Source organism: Ostrinia nubilalis, chromosome 5, assembly GCF_963855985.1.
Source record: "Ostrinia nubilalis chromosome 5, ilOstNubi1.1, whole genome shotgun sequence".
Classification (NCBI taxonomy): domain Eukaryota; kingdom Metazoa; phylum Arthropoda; class Insecta; order Lepidoptera; family Crambidae; genus Ostrinia; species Ostrinia nubilalis.
In genome coordinates, this window is record NC_087092.1 from 2,954,732 (window position 1) to 2,972,941 (window position 18,210).

Sequence of the window (18,210 nt, forward strand, 5' to 3'; positions counted from 1 at the left end):
ATTTTTTAAGTCTGTTTTTTATGGCATGCACACTTGTGCATTTGCCAATGCCAATACTTTCCTAAAATCTAAAAGTATTGATAGTAGCGCCCTGCTGTAAATGTCATAAGGTTGTCCAACGTGGCAATAATAGGGATGTTGACTGGGTAATGAAATCGAAATTCTATTCAGTCCGTCAGACAGATAATAAAAATATTTTGGAGACATTTTTTTTTCATAATCTAATAATTACAGTATTGTATTGAGTTGAAATGTCGCGTGACGTCACTTTTGAGTAAAAAATCTACTCAAGCGTGACGTAACGCGCCAATTCAACTCGATGTAGGACTGTTATTATTTAATTATGAAAGAAAATAAAAAATATGAGTTTAATATTTTCTAATATCTGTCTGACGGACAAATAATTGAAAATTTGTCATTTAGCCTTTAAAAGTATTGATTTATAGTAGTGCCAAGTGCTCTCCTGTATAGGTCTACCAGAATCTCATGGCAAACAAAAATATTGGAAAAGTGTGGCTTTCATAAGGAAATTGTCTATGGCTTTATTGTCACCTGTCAAAACAAATTACGAGATTTGTCAACCACTGCAGAAATTTTGTGAATCTTCATGATTATTTGTTATTTTTATGAAAATACAAAAAAAAACTCAAGCGAGTTATATTGTTTTCAATGTGTATTGTAAAATATGGCGTAATTTAAACTCAATCTTTGATTTTAAAGCACGTCGTTGAGTTGACAGGTAAGTCGGACTGAAATGTTAAGATTACATTTAGTTTATTACCCGACTGCGTCAGAAAGAGGGTTATGTTTATTTTTAAGTATTTTTCTTTCTTAATAGCTGCTTTATTGAGGTTTACCTACAGGTGAATCTCACAAATTGGTGCAAAGGAATGGTGAAAATGTTGTAACCATGTAAAGAAACTTGATAAGATTTCATCAAGCAAAATCATTATTAATCATCAAGCAAGATTGAATAATAAAATTGAAATGCTGGAAGAGCAATTTATAATAAATACCTCTTTCTCTTGATTATCTGTTGAAGATTAAGAAATAATAAATAAATAATATCCTTGGACATTTTAGACTGCGCTTCTAGTCCCAAACTAAGCAAAGCTTGTACTATAGGTACTAGACAACGGATATAAACATATTAAATGCTTTTCTTTTTAAATCATATATATACATAGAAAACACCCAGTCCAATACAAACAAAATATATGTTCATGCATACAATTTGTTTGTAATGTGCGATAATCGAACCCGCAACCTCCGGAATAGTAGTCCGTTTCGAAACACTACACCAAGCGGCCGACTAAAATGCAAGTGGAGTTCTTAGAATCGTTTTCTAGTATTTTTTTATCCACAACGAGGAAGCTCTGAATGAAGTAATACGTTATAAGTTGGATACATAATAAAATTAATTTTCTTTGTTTTTTTTTTCGTCTTATTTCTTCTTATTATTTTTTTTCTTTCGTCTTCTCATATTTTATTTCTTTTTATCCTTTTTTTGTCTTATTCTTCATTCATTTATTCTGTCTGTATTTCATCTTGTTTTTACTATTTTTATTCTTCTTATCTTTCTTCTTATCATAAAGATATTATATCAAGAAGAAGAAACAAGAAAAAATAAAAGAAAACGAAGAAAAAAGAAAATAATAATATACAGAAGATAAAAGAAGAAGAAATAAGACAAAAAAAACAAGAAATGAAGACAGAAGAAGATAATAATAATAATGAGAAGAACCATGGGAAAAAGAATAAGAATAGAAGACGAAGGAGAAAAGACAATAAAATTAGAAGAAGAAGACGAATACGATGTCACGAATAATAGTTCCAATAGTCTAAATGACAAAATTTCAATTATTTGTCCGTCAGACAGATATTAGAAATATTAAACTCATATTTTTTATTTTCTTTCATAATTAAATAATAACAGTCCTTCATCGAGTTTAAATGGCGCGTTACGCCACGCTTGAGTAGATTTTTTACTCAAAAGTGACGTCACGCGACATTTCAACTCAATATAATACTGTAATTATTAGATTATGAAAAAAAAATGTCTCCAAAATATTTTTATTATCTGTCTGACGGACTGAATAGAATTTCGATTTCATTACCCAGTCAACATCCCTATTATTGCCACGTTGGACAACCTTATGACATTTACAGCAGGGCGCTACTATAGTCTATCCAATATAGCTTGATTAGAATGACAGCTGCCATCAAAAGTAACGACATAACTTTGTAGTAGCGATCAATGAGAGCTAAATATTGGCGGACAAGAAATAATTCACGTCTGACCTACAAACAATATTTTCGACGACAGTGCTTCCAATAAAAATGTTAATTTCGTGTAAATCCAGCGTTAAATTACACCAATAAGTAGTAATTCGAAATTATAAAAATCAAGCTAGAGTATTAACGACGTCTCTACAAGGTTATCTCGAGTTACAAAAATGTTAGTGATGGGACATATCGACAAATGTCATATTAAATTAAAACTAATTTTTTAACATGTTTAACTTTTTTTTTCTAACTAATTTTTTAACATATTTAAGTCAAGTTATACGTTTTTCTAAATGTTCACTATTAAAAACCAAAAAACATTTCATTCTTAAATAATCAAACATTGGAAATCAATCACCGGTATTTTTTTGGGTATTCATAGCACCGTTGCTCTAGAAGGCCTCAGCCTCGAACTTAGCGGGCAGCGGCGCGGGAGCGGTGGCGGGGCGGGAGCGGCAGGATCTTATGCGTAAAATCAAATAGACCGGTTCTCGAAAACAGCGGCGCGGCAGCGGCGCCGGAGCGGGCAACGAGCGGGCAGCGGCGAGGGAGCGGGCAACGAGCGGGCAGCGCACTCCTTCTTTTGCCCACAATAAATCGAGCTTAAGGAATAAATTTGAATCGAAATAAAATTGTCGCCGTTGTTCAGACATTTCGTTCGCGAATAAAAACAAATATCTCGACAACACAACCCCGAACACAACACTTCGCCGCTAAAGCGCCGCGCGAGCTGCCCGCTGGTTTCGAGAACGGGTCTGCGTTGCCCGCCCCGCTCCCGCGCCGCCGCCGCCGCCGCCCCGCTGCCCGCTAAGTTCGAGGCTGAGGCCGAAGAGATGCCCACCGCCCTCTAGCGAGAGGAAAAAACCACTGAAGAACACTGATGATAATGACTACGACTTAGGTTGTACACCCTTGACATGAATTTTAAATTTTACTGTCTTTAAATTTAAATTATAATTGTCATTTTTATGAATAAAGATATGAAGAAAAATTGGGTGCATTTTTTTATAAAATTTTTTCGAAAACTTATCGATACATCTATGTGAACCGTACGAAACATACACAGCACTAGTCACATTCGTTTGATAGCTGTCATTCTAATCAAGCTATATTGGATAGACTATATCAATACTTTTACATTTTAGGAAAGTATTGGCATTGGCAAATGCACAAGTGTGCATGCCATAAAAAACAGACTTAAAAAATATCTGTATGGTATGTATTATCTGTGTCAGTGTCAACTTTCTAACTTGTTAAAAGAAATGGTGGCCATCAAAAAAATGGTGGACATCAAATTTTTCGTATCAATTTTCTCGTTAATTATTCGTCGCATTTGGTTTATCATAATATATTTGTGAGGTACATTTGAGGTACTAAATAATGGTAAATATAAGAAAACCATAACTTACCTGTTTCGTCCAATTTCAGCATACACCCGCCAACCTGATATCAGGTTGGCGGCTCATTTTGTAATTTAAATTGTTCCCGTATTAGGGAAGTACAAAATTAATAACTAAAGGTACATAAAGGTACACCTCAGGTATTAAAAATTCATATTTATATTATTCATTTCTGTGACCATACACCCGCCATTCTGACGTTCACTAATATTGGATTAAAACTGTCTTTTAAACTGGATTATTCCTCTCATTTCCACCGCTGCAAATTCTGCAACTGGTAGCCAGAATCTATTGCGGTTAAGTTGTAACCAATAAAAACCCAACCAATGAAGGCCAAGTTTGTCCGGGGGAAAGTTAAACTACCATTGGACCCGCAATGATATTAATCAGAAGAAGAAAACTGTCTATTAGTAGGTAAACTCAGTCCCAGACAAATCCTTATTTATTTAGGGCCTAGTTATACATATAAGGATTTATATGGCCTCTGGCCCTACATATCAAGTGGTAAGTCACCTTGACATGAAGTCTATCCCATCTTATAGCGTCAGCAGACTCCGGCTGGTTGGCGGCCAGCATCTGGTTGAAGTACCCCGTCATGGAGTTCTTAATGTCGATGTCCACGCTGTCCCACACCACCATGGCCCACACGAAGCACGAGAATTCCACCACCACCACTATCACGATGAGGACGCCAGTCTGGAAATGCCAAAACATAGTATCGTTAAGTCCAATCAATCATTCTATTATCACAGTTTTATCAGCCGTGTGGTTCCGGCATAAGAGAACAGAACTAAGTATCTCCACTCTTCCCGTGGAGGTCTTAGATGGCAAGTAGGGACATTGCAAACATCAGCGGGCTTCCCCAAACCGTCTGCCTACTGCCTAGCGTGAGTGTAAAGCGAATCCTCCATTTGTCTCTAGAGAGAGCCACAAATTGAAGCATGAATTATAGCAGGAATTGAATATGTAATTATGTAGGCATATTTTGGTAATCTCAAATTAATGTATGAATTAATTATAGGTAATTAATTAATTTGATTTGTTGGCGCAATCAGCTAAATACCCACCAATATGACATGGATCTGATGCAAGGACTTGGCTGTCCTCCACCCAATCCACGCTATAGAGCATGTGATGATGGCCATCATCAGGAGCAGGATAGCTGGATACTCCACATTGACTCCGATGAAGTGCCGATACACGAACAACCTGTATAGCAGGTAGCCGCTCGCGCCAAACAAGACCACTGCTGACATCTGTTGAGAAATAACAACAACTCTATTAGAACCAAATCATACCCGACTAAAACCGAATGCATTGCCGTTCTATCAAATCTGTAGTTTTTCCTGGTTATACTTGCACGTAAATCCGTAGCTAGTAGCGCCACTAACAGGTGGATTTCAGATTTATTGGAGAACTACGCGATTTGGCAGTATTTAATTAATTGAACGTACAATGCACTCATTAATAGAACTCTTCGTGAAACTTTTAACTCATTAATTCTAATTAAAAACCGTGTCATGAGCACAAGGGAATAAATTGGAACAATGTCTAATACATTCTAAGAAACTACAATATTTTATTAGATTCACTAAATCAAATGCATGTTTTCACTGTGTTGTTATGGAAACAAAGCGCGCTGATTCAGCGTACAGGGGAACCGTGTCAATCGAGTTCACAAAAGTAGTTAAAACTGTACTCACCGCGAACAAAACATTGAAAGTTAACACAAGATATTTCCAGCAATTTGTCGAGAGAGCCATTTTGGTGTTCCGCCTTCACATATCCAAGATCTTGTTTGAAACTCGAGTAAAAACAAAGAGCGGTCGTTCCACCTCAGAGATTGTTTGTGTATGTCGCCGACCGTGCGCGTGCGTCTCCTCCGAGTGATGCAACTGCTCAGAATTAACCATTCGACATTTATCAACACTAACTTTATCGTTAAATCTTTTGGCCTGAACTATGGGCGCGCCTATTCTTGGAGCGCTATTAATCATTTGTTCTTCGGGATTATTCGTATGTCGCGATCAGGTGTTATCGCTATCATTATGTTATCAGATACTGTGTTGAGGTGACGGTGGTTTGGCTAACCTACTTTCTGTCGCTCACTCTCGGTGAAAAGCAATGTTTAGTTATAAATAGCTCAGTGACACCTCTATTTTAGCGACACAGTGTTCCGTCACTGATTCCCACAGGATCTTTTTTAACAAAATAAGTAGATAGGTGCAACCTACCTAACTATAAGCACATGCTATTTCATCAAAGTAATTGTAATCCCTTGGGCTCCGTTTTTATGATAATTTAATTAATGAAATTTAATTTATAACTTAAGCATTTTTCATGGAGTTTGATACGCAATAGATAAAACTTATCGTCGTCATAAGTTCATTCTGTCCGTAGGTAAGCAGAATTTTATCAACATACCCTAATTCCAATAGGTACTTAATGATAAAAACACAACATTAATTTAATTTATTTGCTTTAATTAAGTCATTACAATACGAGAAATAAGAAAGGAGATTAATATTATAAACTCGGACTAAACTAGTAGTAATCACAGAAGCACAAGTTTTTCACTAGCGTATCTGGCAAGGTCTCCACTTGAATAATATCCATGACTTTCTTAACTTCTTCATCTATGTCTGGTGACAAAGGACCAACCTGCTTCGCGGTTCTGAGCATGGTCCTCGCCTTGTTCACGTCCCTCTGGTACATTGCTAGCAAAGCAAGCACTGCCCATCCATCAGCCAACATTGGCTCAGTCTTCACAGCAGCCGACGCCCATCGTTCGGCCAAACCTTCTTCGCCAAGTTTTGCATAAATACGACCAATAGTAAGCGCAGAGTGAGCTGAAGGAGCAATTTTGTGCGCCCGAGCTGCTCTTTGAAGTGCCGCGCCTGGATCTATTTTAAAACCTGATAAAGCAGCCTTCAACAACAATGATGGACACGATTCGGCTCCAGCTCTCTCCGCATCAGAGAGAGATTTCTCACACTCCCCGTCCCAACCGCGAGCGCAAGCCAAGCACGTGGCCCTCATTTGTGACATCATTGGAGAGGGACCAAACTTCTGTATGCCCTCATCAGTTATCACCAAGGCCTTCGCTATTTCACGCTGTATCAGATACGCTGCAGCTCTAACGTAATAAACGTCAGCCCCTATTTTCGTTTTTATCCCGAAGCGAGAACCACGCGTTGCACATCCCAATTCGTAACATTGCAGCAATCTTTCACTAAAAGTATAGCATCGTAAACAGAGGAAAAACGCTGCTGCGATTAACATGGGATTATCAAAAGACACGATGTGTGGAATCCAGAAAGTCTCCTCCTCACCGCTGATTTCAACCCATCTACTCAAAAACTTTTTCCATTCTCTGGGGAGTTCGTAAGCTTTTCTCATTTTTTTAGCAGATACGAAGGCAGCGAACATGTTATCATGATAATGATACAAAGCATGCAAAGCTGCCCAACCTATCGCATTAGTAGTACCTTCGGAATAATCTCCTTTGATTGCGATTCGAAAAGCAGCCGAAGCAGTTTCATAACCTTCATCTCCTTTATCAAATTCAAGAGCTCCAAAAGCCCATAGCAAAAACCTATTTCGTATGTGAGCACTCATAGCTTGAAGCAAGTAGATTCTAGCATCCATTTCGTTCCTTTCTTCTAAGCAACGCAAGGCCTTAGCAAGTAACGGTCTTGGATAATTACAGCCAACTTTCAGATTGTTTTCAATGTGCATCTCCGCAATTCTAGTATCTCCAGCTAAGCGGGATCTAGCGGCAGCAACTCGAGATGTCGCATGGGGTGCTGGCGGTTGCGGAGCAAAGGAAGCAGTCACTGCACGTCTACTGGCTGCGTGCTGGGCTGTCACCGTGTCCTGCCATTCTATGTATGTACAGTCACCAGGAGCAAATTGTTTTAGCATTGTTCTTACTCTCATCAGTAAACGATTAGCAGCCGTTCGCTTTATACCTTGATTCATTGGGACAGCTCCTCGGCAAGCAAGACCACTCAACTCTTTGTGTACAGCTAGCGCTCCCCCTTCCTTTCTTATACGTCTTACGTCAATCAAAGGATCCTCCTGTGGCATTTCGATTTCCAAACCATCAATCGGAAAAGATTGTCCTTCTGGTGGTAAAAATCCCAAAATTTCGTACAACCAAGATATCTTAGATTTTGCAACTAGAGGTTCCGTTACATCAAATCTTATTGCGATGTAAGCATTATGGCCAAAATCATCTGTGATTAAATCAGTTTCACGTGCACTGACTTTGGCACTGGTAGGCGGCAGTTCTAACAATGCACCAACATTATCCGGAAGTTCTGCTTCATTATAAAATAGTAACTTGGTACAAGCAATAACACCGTATTGACCAGATTCTAACAGCACTCCAGCATCGACCATACCCATGTATCGGCCACGAACGTCGATCTTTCCCATCCTAGGAACTCCAGCTATTTCGATCAAAAATGGCGATGAAAGCCGTTCACGCAATTCCACAGGATCCACTAATACTCTTTTCATAGCGTTCCAGTATACAGAATTACAATCCTCCCTATCTCGCGGCTCAAAATCCTGCGGGATGAATCTGTCTTTGTAAGGAACATTATACATCGTATTAGCACCTTGACCGGCATTACTCGCCGACGCCCATACTACTTTCGAAGCAGTATTCGTACTCAAAGACATACCAAAATTAACTGCTATGCGATCAGTAATGTCATTTAAACCAATAGCAGCAAGATATACAGTACCTTCTCTGGCAAAGGGTAAACAGTGAGCAGATAACATAGTTAGTGTTAGAGGAACTTTAGTATTTTCACATGCTCCATTTGCCTTAGCATACGCTTCCACAACACAGTTCGTGCGTTCACCTGTAGTCAACATAACTAATGAAACGCGGACATTTACTTCATCCTCTCCCAAAACTAAAGGCAACAAATCAACAGTGGCCCCTGCCCGATTATCCATATTAAGCAGAGGATCAGGGTCTTTGGCTCCTTTTCCTCCAATGGTACGAAGAATAAAAATTAATGGTTGTTCTGCTACGAGTTGTTGAAAATAAATATCTTTAAGGTCTAATGGTAGAGCCTCAGTCTCAAGAATTAGTCCATTTTGCCATTTACCTTCCAAGACAATCTGACCATTGAAAAAAGTCAAAAATGGCCAATCGCCTGGACCAGGAGGGTCGCCTTCAAGAAGTAATGTTAGGCTCACGCTGCGAGGCGTAACAAACTCACCGTCGGAATCACCATAAGTGCTTGATTTCAATTCCAAGGTAGGGGATTTTAGGCCTTTAGGAGGCATTTTACCTACCGTCACACTTGAACCAAACCTAAAATTATTTTCTTCCTGGGCGAATGGAGGCAAGATTTTTTACGAGACTATTAAAATATCTTACCAATATCTTACGTGTTAGAACGTTAGATTTTTTTAAAATTAAAGAACTTTTACCTACAGCATGACAACAAACTTCAAATGTATCTGAAAAATCTGAAGTTCATGTTTATTTAATTTGCTTTTTATTTCAATGTCATGATGTATATTTTTTATGCCCTTGCTAACAAACGTTAGTGAATAATGTTACGTCATAGTGACACTGTTGACATCAGTTGACTGACATAATTGCCATGACAATTAAAACGTCTTTCGTTTATTTTACCGAACGTCACTTTTTCATATTCACATCTTCATGTCAGTCCCTCGTCAAAATCTCTTACCCGTGCGCTCATTGAAAATTCATCCCATAACCCGAATCCTCTTCTCCTTCCGCCTTTCCCTCTTCGTTCATCTGCAAATATTTACCGAACCGTAGAGTCTAAAGTAATGGATGGTGACCTCAAAAATGCAGCTCGAATCCTTTTCTCTGATGACACCCTTGCTCCTCCAAATCAAGAAACCCTTAAGAGCCTTCAAGAAAAGCATCCTTCACGTCCAATTCCTCCCTCTCCCGTTTGTCTACCACCCCCCCTAAATTATCAACCATTACAGATTGTTGATGACAGCGACACCCTTGCTGCGATCATGTCCTTCCCCCCTGGTTCTGCTGGTGGTATCGACGGTATCACTCCTCAACACCTAAAGGATTTGGTGAGTGTTTCCGCCGCTGACGCCGGCAGAACACTTCTCTCAAACATTACGAAGCTTTACAACCTCCTCCTTTCAGGTAAGGTAGTAGATAATTTCTCCCCTTTTCTTTACGGTGCAAGGCTCTGTGCCTTCCGCAAGAAAGATGGTGGTATCCGCCCCATCGCCATAGGATCCACCTTTCGCCGTCTTGCAGCGAAACTTGCTTGTAGGGATATCTTCTGCCCCCTGAAAGAGCTTTTCCAACCAACTCAAGTTGGTTTTGGGAGCAAAGGAGGTTGCGAAGCCGCCGTTCATGCTACTAGGAACTTTTTGGCCAGCACTGATTGCGAAATTCTCTTGAAAGTAGACGTGAAGAATGCTTTCAACTCGCTGGACAGATCCGCCTTGCTGAACGAGGTTCGTTTCCACATTCCTCAGATTTATCCTTTCGTTTACCAGTGTTACAACTCCCCATCTAAATTACTTTATACCGATCATTGTATTGAGTCAGCCGTTGGTGTTCAGCAAGGCGATCCTTTAGGTCCAGCACTTTTTAGTTTAGGTATCCACCCAATCATCTCCAATCTAAATTCGAAATTAAATGTTTGGTATCTTGACGACGGTACCCTAGGAGGCAAAGCAGATTCTGTTTATAATGATCTTGTTAGGATAATGACCAACTTTAAAAAGATTGGACTAGACCTTAACCTTTCCAAATGCGAAATTTTTATTAACAATAATATTCCTTCAAATATTCGACAAAACATTTTGGATAAATTCAACTGTCTGGCCCCCAACATCAAAATTCTAAATTCTGACTCACTTTGCCTTCTTGGTGCTCCTCTTCTCGATGACAGCATTAAACCTTGTTTGGACAAAAAAATTAACCATTTTTCAAATATGGCGTCCAGGCTGGAACATCTAAATTCTCATATTGCTTTCACTATTTTGAAATATTGCCTATTTGTCCCTAAATTTACATATACTCTCCGTGCAAGTCCAGTTTGGACAAAAAACAACTATTTGGATGTGATAGATTCGACCCTTAGATCTTCCCTTGAAAAAATTCTAAATTTGCAACTCAATGATAATTCCTGGCTACAAGCCACACTCCCTATTCGGCTCGGTGGTATCGGCATACGCAAAATTTCTAGTGTTGCTTTACCCGCCTTTCTTTCGTCCGCTTACAGTACTCTTCCCCTCGTCAAAAAAATTTTTTTTAACAGCACATTTTTAGATGAAATTAGTGAGGCGGAAGAATCTTGGAAAAGTCTCTGTCCTAGTGAGGACGTCCCAAAGGAACGTCATCATCAAAAACTCTGGGACGCTCCACTAGCGAAAGAGACTTTTAACCACCTTGTTCAAAATTCTATCAGTGATACTAACAAAGCTAGGCTCTTAGCGGTTTCTTGTAGGGAATCCGGTCACTGGCTAAATGCACTTCCCTCCAAAAATCTCGGAACATTTTTTGACAACGAGTCTTTCCGGGTGTGTGTGGGCTTACGCCTCGGTGCACCAATCTGTGTACCCCACACGTGTCCCTGTGGCAAAGAGGTGGACCAATTCGGTCACCACGGTCTATGTTGCCAGCAAAGTGCTGGTCGTCTCGCCCGACACGCTGCTCTCAACGACGCCATCAGGAGAGCCCTTGCCAGCATCAACGTTCCTTCCACGTTGGAACCACGTGGATTGGTCCGTGATGATGGCAAGAGACCTGATGGTCTCACTCTGGTTCCCTGGGAACGGGGACGGGCTTTAGTTTGGGACGCTACATGTGTCGATACTTTAGCCCCTTCCCACCTCAGGGAATCAGTTGCTAAAGCTGGGGCTGCAGCAGAGTCGGCTGAGTTAGCCAAACGGCGCAAATATGAGTCACTTTCTAATGACTACATATTTGCGCCTTTTGGTGTCGAGACCTTCGGACCTTGGGGACCGAATGCTAAATTACTGTTTCGGACCATTTCCCCTAAATTAATTAAAATTTCGGAAAATCTAAATGCTGGCTCTTTCCTTGCACAAAGGCTTAGTATTGCCATTCAGCGAGGAAATGCAGCCAGCATTCTCGCCTCTTTGCCTCACGGACACACTTTTATTTTTGAGTAATATAAGTTTATATTTTTATTTTGTTTAGAGTTAAGTTTGCCTTAGTTTTAAAAAAAAATTCTGTTTATTGTAAATAAAGTTGTTGCAACGTCAAAAAAATATAGTTGAAAAAGATTGTACTTTAAATAAATACCTACTACCCATGAAGCTACAGATAAAAATGGAGGCCACACTCCGAATACCTACTTGAAGCACAAACTATCTATCTCGCTCTCTGTGGGCAGACTCTCTCTTTCTAAATAAACAAAAAATATAAATTTGCTCAAATTCAATGAAACTCAATGTAAAATCTTTATTTCTTGACATAGGTATCATTAAAAATTATAAGTGTAAATACTGGTAAAACGTTTTAGGAAGAAATTACTGTAAAAAATGTGAAAAATGTTTACAATGATCCAATGTCGGAAATCACGAAATAAACACTTACGCGTGGAATCTTATGTCACTTCCAGGACACCACGTACTACCGCAACCACGCACTACAAAATTTTGCATCATTTCTTGTGATAAAACAATGATTATTTCCTGTAAACAATCTCAAACGAAATTAACTGCATAATAAACAAAATAGTAAACAACCGCCATGATGGGCCGGATTGGGCCGATGTTGCCACATGGTACCGATTCCCCAGGAATTGGGATTGTAATTCCCTGATTCGCCAACACATTAAACCTAAACGGCCGACAATTTTGTGATTTTTAATTCAACTAGGTAATCGTAGTTCAAATATTTAATTATTTATTTGTTTAACTTATGATTTGGTTAGTGAATTGGCTATTTCGAAGAATTTACTAGGAGATTTAAATCAGAGCCCCGATTACGGTAACTTTTAACGTCTACAATCCAGACGCGTTTCTGATTCTGCGATACGATTGGTCAAAACAGCTGACGTACGCTGTTGAACGACCAATCGTATCGCAGAATCGAGAAGCGTGTCTGGATTGTTGACGTTAAAAATTACCGTAATCGGGGCTCAGGAGATAGCAATACTACAGTTCACACTAAAAAGAGAGGTAGGGCCACAGAGAGCGAGATAGATATAAGTAGGTATTTGACTCAAGTTTTTGTTCCAAGTTTGCCCTCCATTTTTATCTTTAGCTTCATGCTACTACCTCGCCTAGTCTAGTCGGTAGTCGGCTTTCAACAATACTATCACAATCACTTTTAAATTTTATCACCTCTAATGAATTAATTCCGGTATAGCCTGACCAGGAACATAAAAACCCTGGCATAGAGGCGCGTCAGTTGCATTTGATAGTGCAACACTGAGTACAGTCGTACCTGTGTTAAATTAATAGGCTAACTTTATGTATCAGGATTCAGAATTATGGGCTAATTTGATATTTTCATAAATTAACGAAAAAATATTATTATAGGTAACCTGGTTTAAATAAATTACATGAAACCATCAATCGAGCTAGTAGGATTTATTTTATTATTCATCAATAATAAAATTCAGAACTTGAATATTCAACTGCAATGTCTGCTAAGAACGCTTCAAACTCGGTACTTCTTTCCCAATTCCATAAAATTCAACACTTAAAAAGTGACAAAAAACTTTAAAATAGGTAGTTGAAACAAACCACAGCTAATTTTCATAGTTGACTGTACTATACGATAAACATGTCAGTCAATTTGACAACCTTTGTCGGAAACATTATTCAATGAAAATATTGTCCGAACCCTTAGTATTTCTCTTCGACAAATACTTTAACACATTGTGAACCACTTTTCTTTCACGACTATAAAAAGATTTTAGCAATTTATTCACAAAATCAATTGCGCACATTTAAAATAAAGTTTGTTTACACTATGACAGCAATAAACTGACATGCAAAGTGACATTAAAATGAAGTTTTCAGTTACTGTTGCCATTAAAAGAAATTAGTACCATTAGTTTTCCGCAACATGGCGAGGGTTTTTATGTTCCTGGTCAGGCACAGATATGGATTAGAGTAGATACAGCAAGTTGATCGTCAAAGCGTGCCATTCCGATATGTCCAAATGGACATACATGGTCGAGTGATGTTCATGTAATCCGATTACAACAATCGGTTACGATGATTTTACGAGGACAGTAGTACGAACACGGTAGAAAGAAGAAATTATTTACGGATTGAGAATTATAATTAACAGCACAAGTAACAAATAATTAATTAGAATAAAGTAGCAGTAGAAGAAGTATAAAGTAGCATTGTTTTTAATACATATCCTGCGATGTACTCTTAAGAGTTAAAACCATGGTCCCTGTATGTGGTGCACTCATACCGATCCCAAGGAACCGTACTTACTCATAACAATAAGACACACACTGATGCATGTATTCATGCACTTGACAAATTTATGTCTTGAAACGGTGGTAGGGTAAAAAAATAACGAGATTTGACGATTTGTAAGAATTAATTTATTTTAAAAAGGTAAATAAAGATGTTTTTGGTTTTGTATTTAACAAATTATCAGTTTTATCGGAATTAATTAATTTTCGAATCGAGTCACACGATATCATTCGATGATTTTGCAAATGCAGTACGATGATACGATTACTTTTACGTTGCGGCAATCACTAAAATTCGCTAAAATGACACTAATGACGTTTAAAAAGTGGCACGCTCGGCTTCATACAATTTTTGACACATGCTGCATCTATCCTTATCTGTGTGGTCAGGCTATAACTAAAATTAACTGGGGGTCTAGACAAAGTGCAATTATAATCGCAAACCAGTCGAAAAGTGGTCGAAAAGCCCCTTTTTTGTATGGAATTTGACGGATTCGATTTTCGATTCGATCAAAAAGTGCGTTTTGTCTAGGGGGGCTGTTGGCATCTTGACGCTCCGTCTCGCTCGAGTAATGACATTAGCATGACATTTGAACGTTAAAATAGCAAACAAATGATTGCGTGTTTATTTTGTGAAGCTCGAGTTTACAATTTATTTATTTAGAAATTCCAAATAATAATGGTCTAAAATGTACACATTAATACATGGTTTCTACAAGTATATTATTCAAAAAGACGAATACTGTGTGTTAATATTAGGTTTGGACAATGCGGGCAAAACTGTAAGCAATTATGGAAATCATTGACTACCTACTTGAATATCAGTTTTCCATTGTTTCATAAATTAATTGACTATTACAGACTTATTTGGAAGCAGCTAAAACAAAATTTACGAGGAAATATAAAGCAATGAATCCAAACAGGATAACCACGACAGTTGGACTTAATATAGGCAAAATAGATGTGGATGGAGTCATGCTGAACTTTTGGGACCTAGGCGGACAACAAGAACTTCAATCTCTCTGGGACAAAGTAATTACGTTCAAATCTCACTGTCCACAAAATAAGTGTTGAACAGATTTAATGAATAATAACTTTAAAACTTTTGTAAATAAAATTTCAAATGCTGATTCATCAATATCTAGACCAGGGGTCTCCAATAAATTATTATGCCATATTGGCTATAATAATTTATTCGCAATAATTTATTCGCAATGTTGCAACGGCCATAACAGTTTTCATTTTTATGCCCACCTGTACAAACATATGCTTTTATTGCATTTCAATTACTGTCGCGGGCTGGATTGATGACAGTGGGGCTGGATATGGCCCGTAAGCCGTAGTTTGGAGACCCCTGCTCTAAACCAATAGCATGCTTAATTCTATGCTATAGTTTAAATTAAGTTATATAAGTTACAGTTACAATTTGACTTTTGAACTGAGGTATGTTTATAAATGACAACTTGCAATTTTATTTGTTTGTGTGCCAAGCACCAAGCAGTATAATTTACTGTCATAAAATTATTTAAGATATTGACAGTGAATGAGACACATTTATAACAAAATATTGTTTACTGCAAAACTTATGAAATAACTAATTTTATTTACCTGTTCAATTTTTGTTGATTAATACAGGGCATTTTTCAACAAAAATTAAAACATTTTATACCAACTGTATGGATGCATGGTTTTAGCTTGATCTTCTCACAAATCTGTTTTAGTTTTTATAACTAAGCGATAAGACTGCCTAAATTGTACTGTCCCTGTGTATCTCTGACTTTCTTGTTTTGTGTGTGGTGTACAAAGTGTTATTATTATTAATAAGGTGCTAAATATTTGTTTCCAGTACTATGCAGAGTGTCATGCCGTCATTTACATTGTGGATTCGTCTGACAGAGAGAGAGTATCTGAATCGAAGGAAACCTTTGGTGAGTATAATGAAAAAGGATTGAGAAACACATGAACTTAATAGGTTTCTATTTCTTAGATCATTAATCTTTGTATTTCTGTATTCTCAAATGTATTCCTATCACCTATTTTATGTATAATCATTTTTATTTTTACTGAAATTCAGGGTTCGAGGATATATATCAAGGGATATATATCTTGATATATATCGGATATATATCCGATATATATCAAGCCGGTTTTAATGATATATATCAACTTTTAAAATTTGTTACTGTATTTGTACTTTTTGACATAAGATTTTTATTTTTTTAGTTGATTTTGCCGTATTTAAAAGAAATTTTATGTTTTTGCTTTATTTGGCTGATTTTAAGTTTTAAAAACAGTAAAAACATGTTTATGTAACACTTATGCAATAGTATTCATGAATAATACAATAAAATAATAGTATGGCTTTCATACAAAATTGATATATATCAAAGTTGATATATATCGGATATATATCATAAATATCCGATATTTTGATATTTATAATAAATATCGGATATTTTCGAACCCTGCTGAAATTATACCTTTTGGTATTTAACTAAACTTGATAGTCAATGAAAATTTGATAAGTACTTATAAGCTGTAACACATTAATAAAATAGTAAAATTATGTATGTTTGACCAGTGTTAATGTAGATAATAATAATAAATAACTGCTAACTAGTTCCTCATAATGTACTTATGTTTTAGACAGGATGATAGCATCGGAGCACCTCTCCGGAGTCCCACTGCTGGTGCTGGCCAACAAGCAAGACATTCCGGACTGCATGGGCGTGCACACAGTGAAGCCCATCTTCAACCAGAACGCCCACCTCATCGGCGCCAGAGACATCATGTTGATGGCCACGTCTGCTTTAAATGGGTAATAAATAATTCTATTTTCTTCTTAGTAAATGAAGGGATAGCAAAACAATGGCGACACAATATTTTGGACACCTATTTGATACATAAAGGTTGGCCACCCCTGAAATATTCCTTAACTATAGTCTGGTCTCACTACGGGCGCCCGTCGCACAGTCGCGACAGCAATATAATTACGCGCGAGCGATAAGGATGGGTAGCTTGGGGACATTGGACAAAATTCTACGTGCTCACAGACCGGGCTTTAGTGAGGGTTATCGTATTTGTACTCACCAGTTGGCGCCACTGTAGATTATGGTCCTGTCACTCGCCAGTGATGCCAACTGTTAAGAGCCCTCATTAGCCCATGGACGTACATTAGCCTAATTTTTGTTAATCTTTTCAACTTCCCTTTCCCAACAATCTAGTTTTAACCCATTCCACCCCCATCTTCTACTGAGTTCGAGAGCTCCACACGGGATCTATGCAAGGGCTGCGCGCCTTCAAACAAAACAAGTACGAACTAAACTCGTTTTGTGTCCAAAATATTACGAAAATGTCATGTTTTAGATTTTTCTTCATTGATACGGAAAGTTCCGTCTGCGGTATTAAATATTTTAAAACATGCGATTTAGCATCGACACCGTCGTAAAATAGCTAAGCAATTACTGACGATGCGATGTCTATTAAATTAAATTTTATGTTATTTGTAACTCTGTAGCAAATATGATTTTAAAGATAAATGGCGGAGCATACTTATAAGGAAAATTCTACATTTAAACAGTATTGAACAAACCAACATCAATAGGTACTCCAAATAAATTATAGTAAGATGTAAATGATGTAATTCAGTTAGAACTCATGTAGGTTTTTATGTTAATCATGTCTGCTTAATTATACCTGTGTATCTTTTATTTTTTTTATGTCTTAAGTGTTTATTCTTTTTTTTTTCAGAGATGGTGTAGATGAAGGCATTCGATGGCTAGTGGACTGCATCAAAAGGAACAGCGTTGACCGACCACCGCGGAATCACGACGACAACTTATAGTACGACGGCGTCACCTGCATTTATCACACGTCCACGGCGCGAAATACAATGAATAATAATGAGTTTTCCTATTTAGATAATGCTGTGACTCGATCCATTGTTTTGTACATACTGTATTGACATTAAGAATAAAACATTAGTAAAACTGTGGTTATATTGCTATCCTTTTTCAGTGATAAATTGTACCTTTGATAAGAGATACGTAATTACTGGATAGACGTTCGAGGAGGTA

General features: G+C 37.7%; 2 protein-coding genes across 2 annotated transcripts in view; one reads left to right on the forward strand and one right to left on the reverse strand.

Moving 5' to 3' along the window:
- The window catches only part of LOC135071675 (23 kDa integral membrane protein-like), a 37,660-nt gene extending 31,868 nt beyond the window's left edge, over positions 1 to 5,792 (reverse strand). Inside the window, exons 1-3 of the mRNA XM_063965445.1 lie at positions 5,390 to 5,792; positions 4,754 to 4,942; positions 4,200 to 4,382 (exon numbers count right to left, since the gene is read on the reverse strand). Of these exons, the coding sequence (XP_063821515.1) occupies positions 4,200 to 4,382; positions 4,754 to 4,942; positions 5,390 to 5,449 (432 nt within the window). The 5' untranslated portion in view covers positions 5,450 to 5,792. The remainder of the gene's footprint in view (positions 1 to 4,199; positions 4,383 to 4,753; positions 4,943 to 5,389) is intronic.
- An 8,942-nt stretch (positions 5,793 to 14,734) lies between these two features.
- Positions 14,735 to 18,128, forward strand: LOC135071679 (ADP-ribosylation factor-related protein 1). Its single transcript, XM_063965451.1, has 5 exons — positions 14,735 to 14,916; positions 14,996 to 15,166; positions 15,981 to 16,062; positions 16,781 to 16,952; positions 17,885 to 18,128. The coding sequence occupies exons 1-5, from the start codon at positions 14,824 to 14,826 to the stop codon at positions 17,976 to 17,978; spliced, it is 612 nt and encodes a 203-aa protein (XP_063821521.1). The 5' UTR covers positions 14,735 to 14,823; the 3' UTR covers positions 17,979 to 18,128.
- Positions 18,129 to 18,210: the final 82 nt, after the last annotated feature.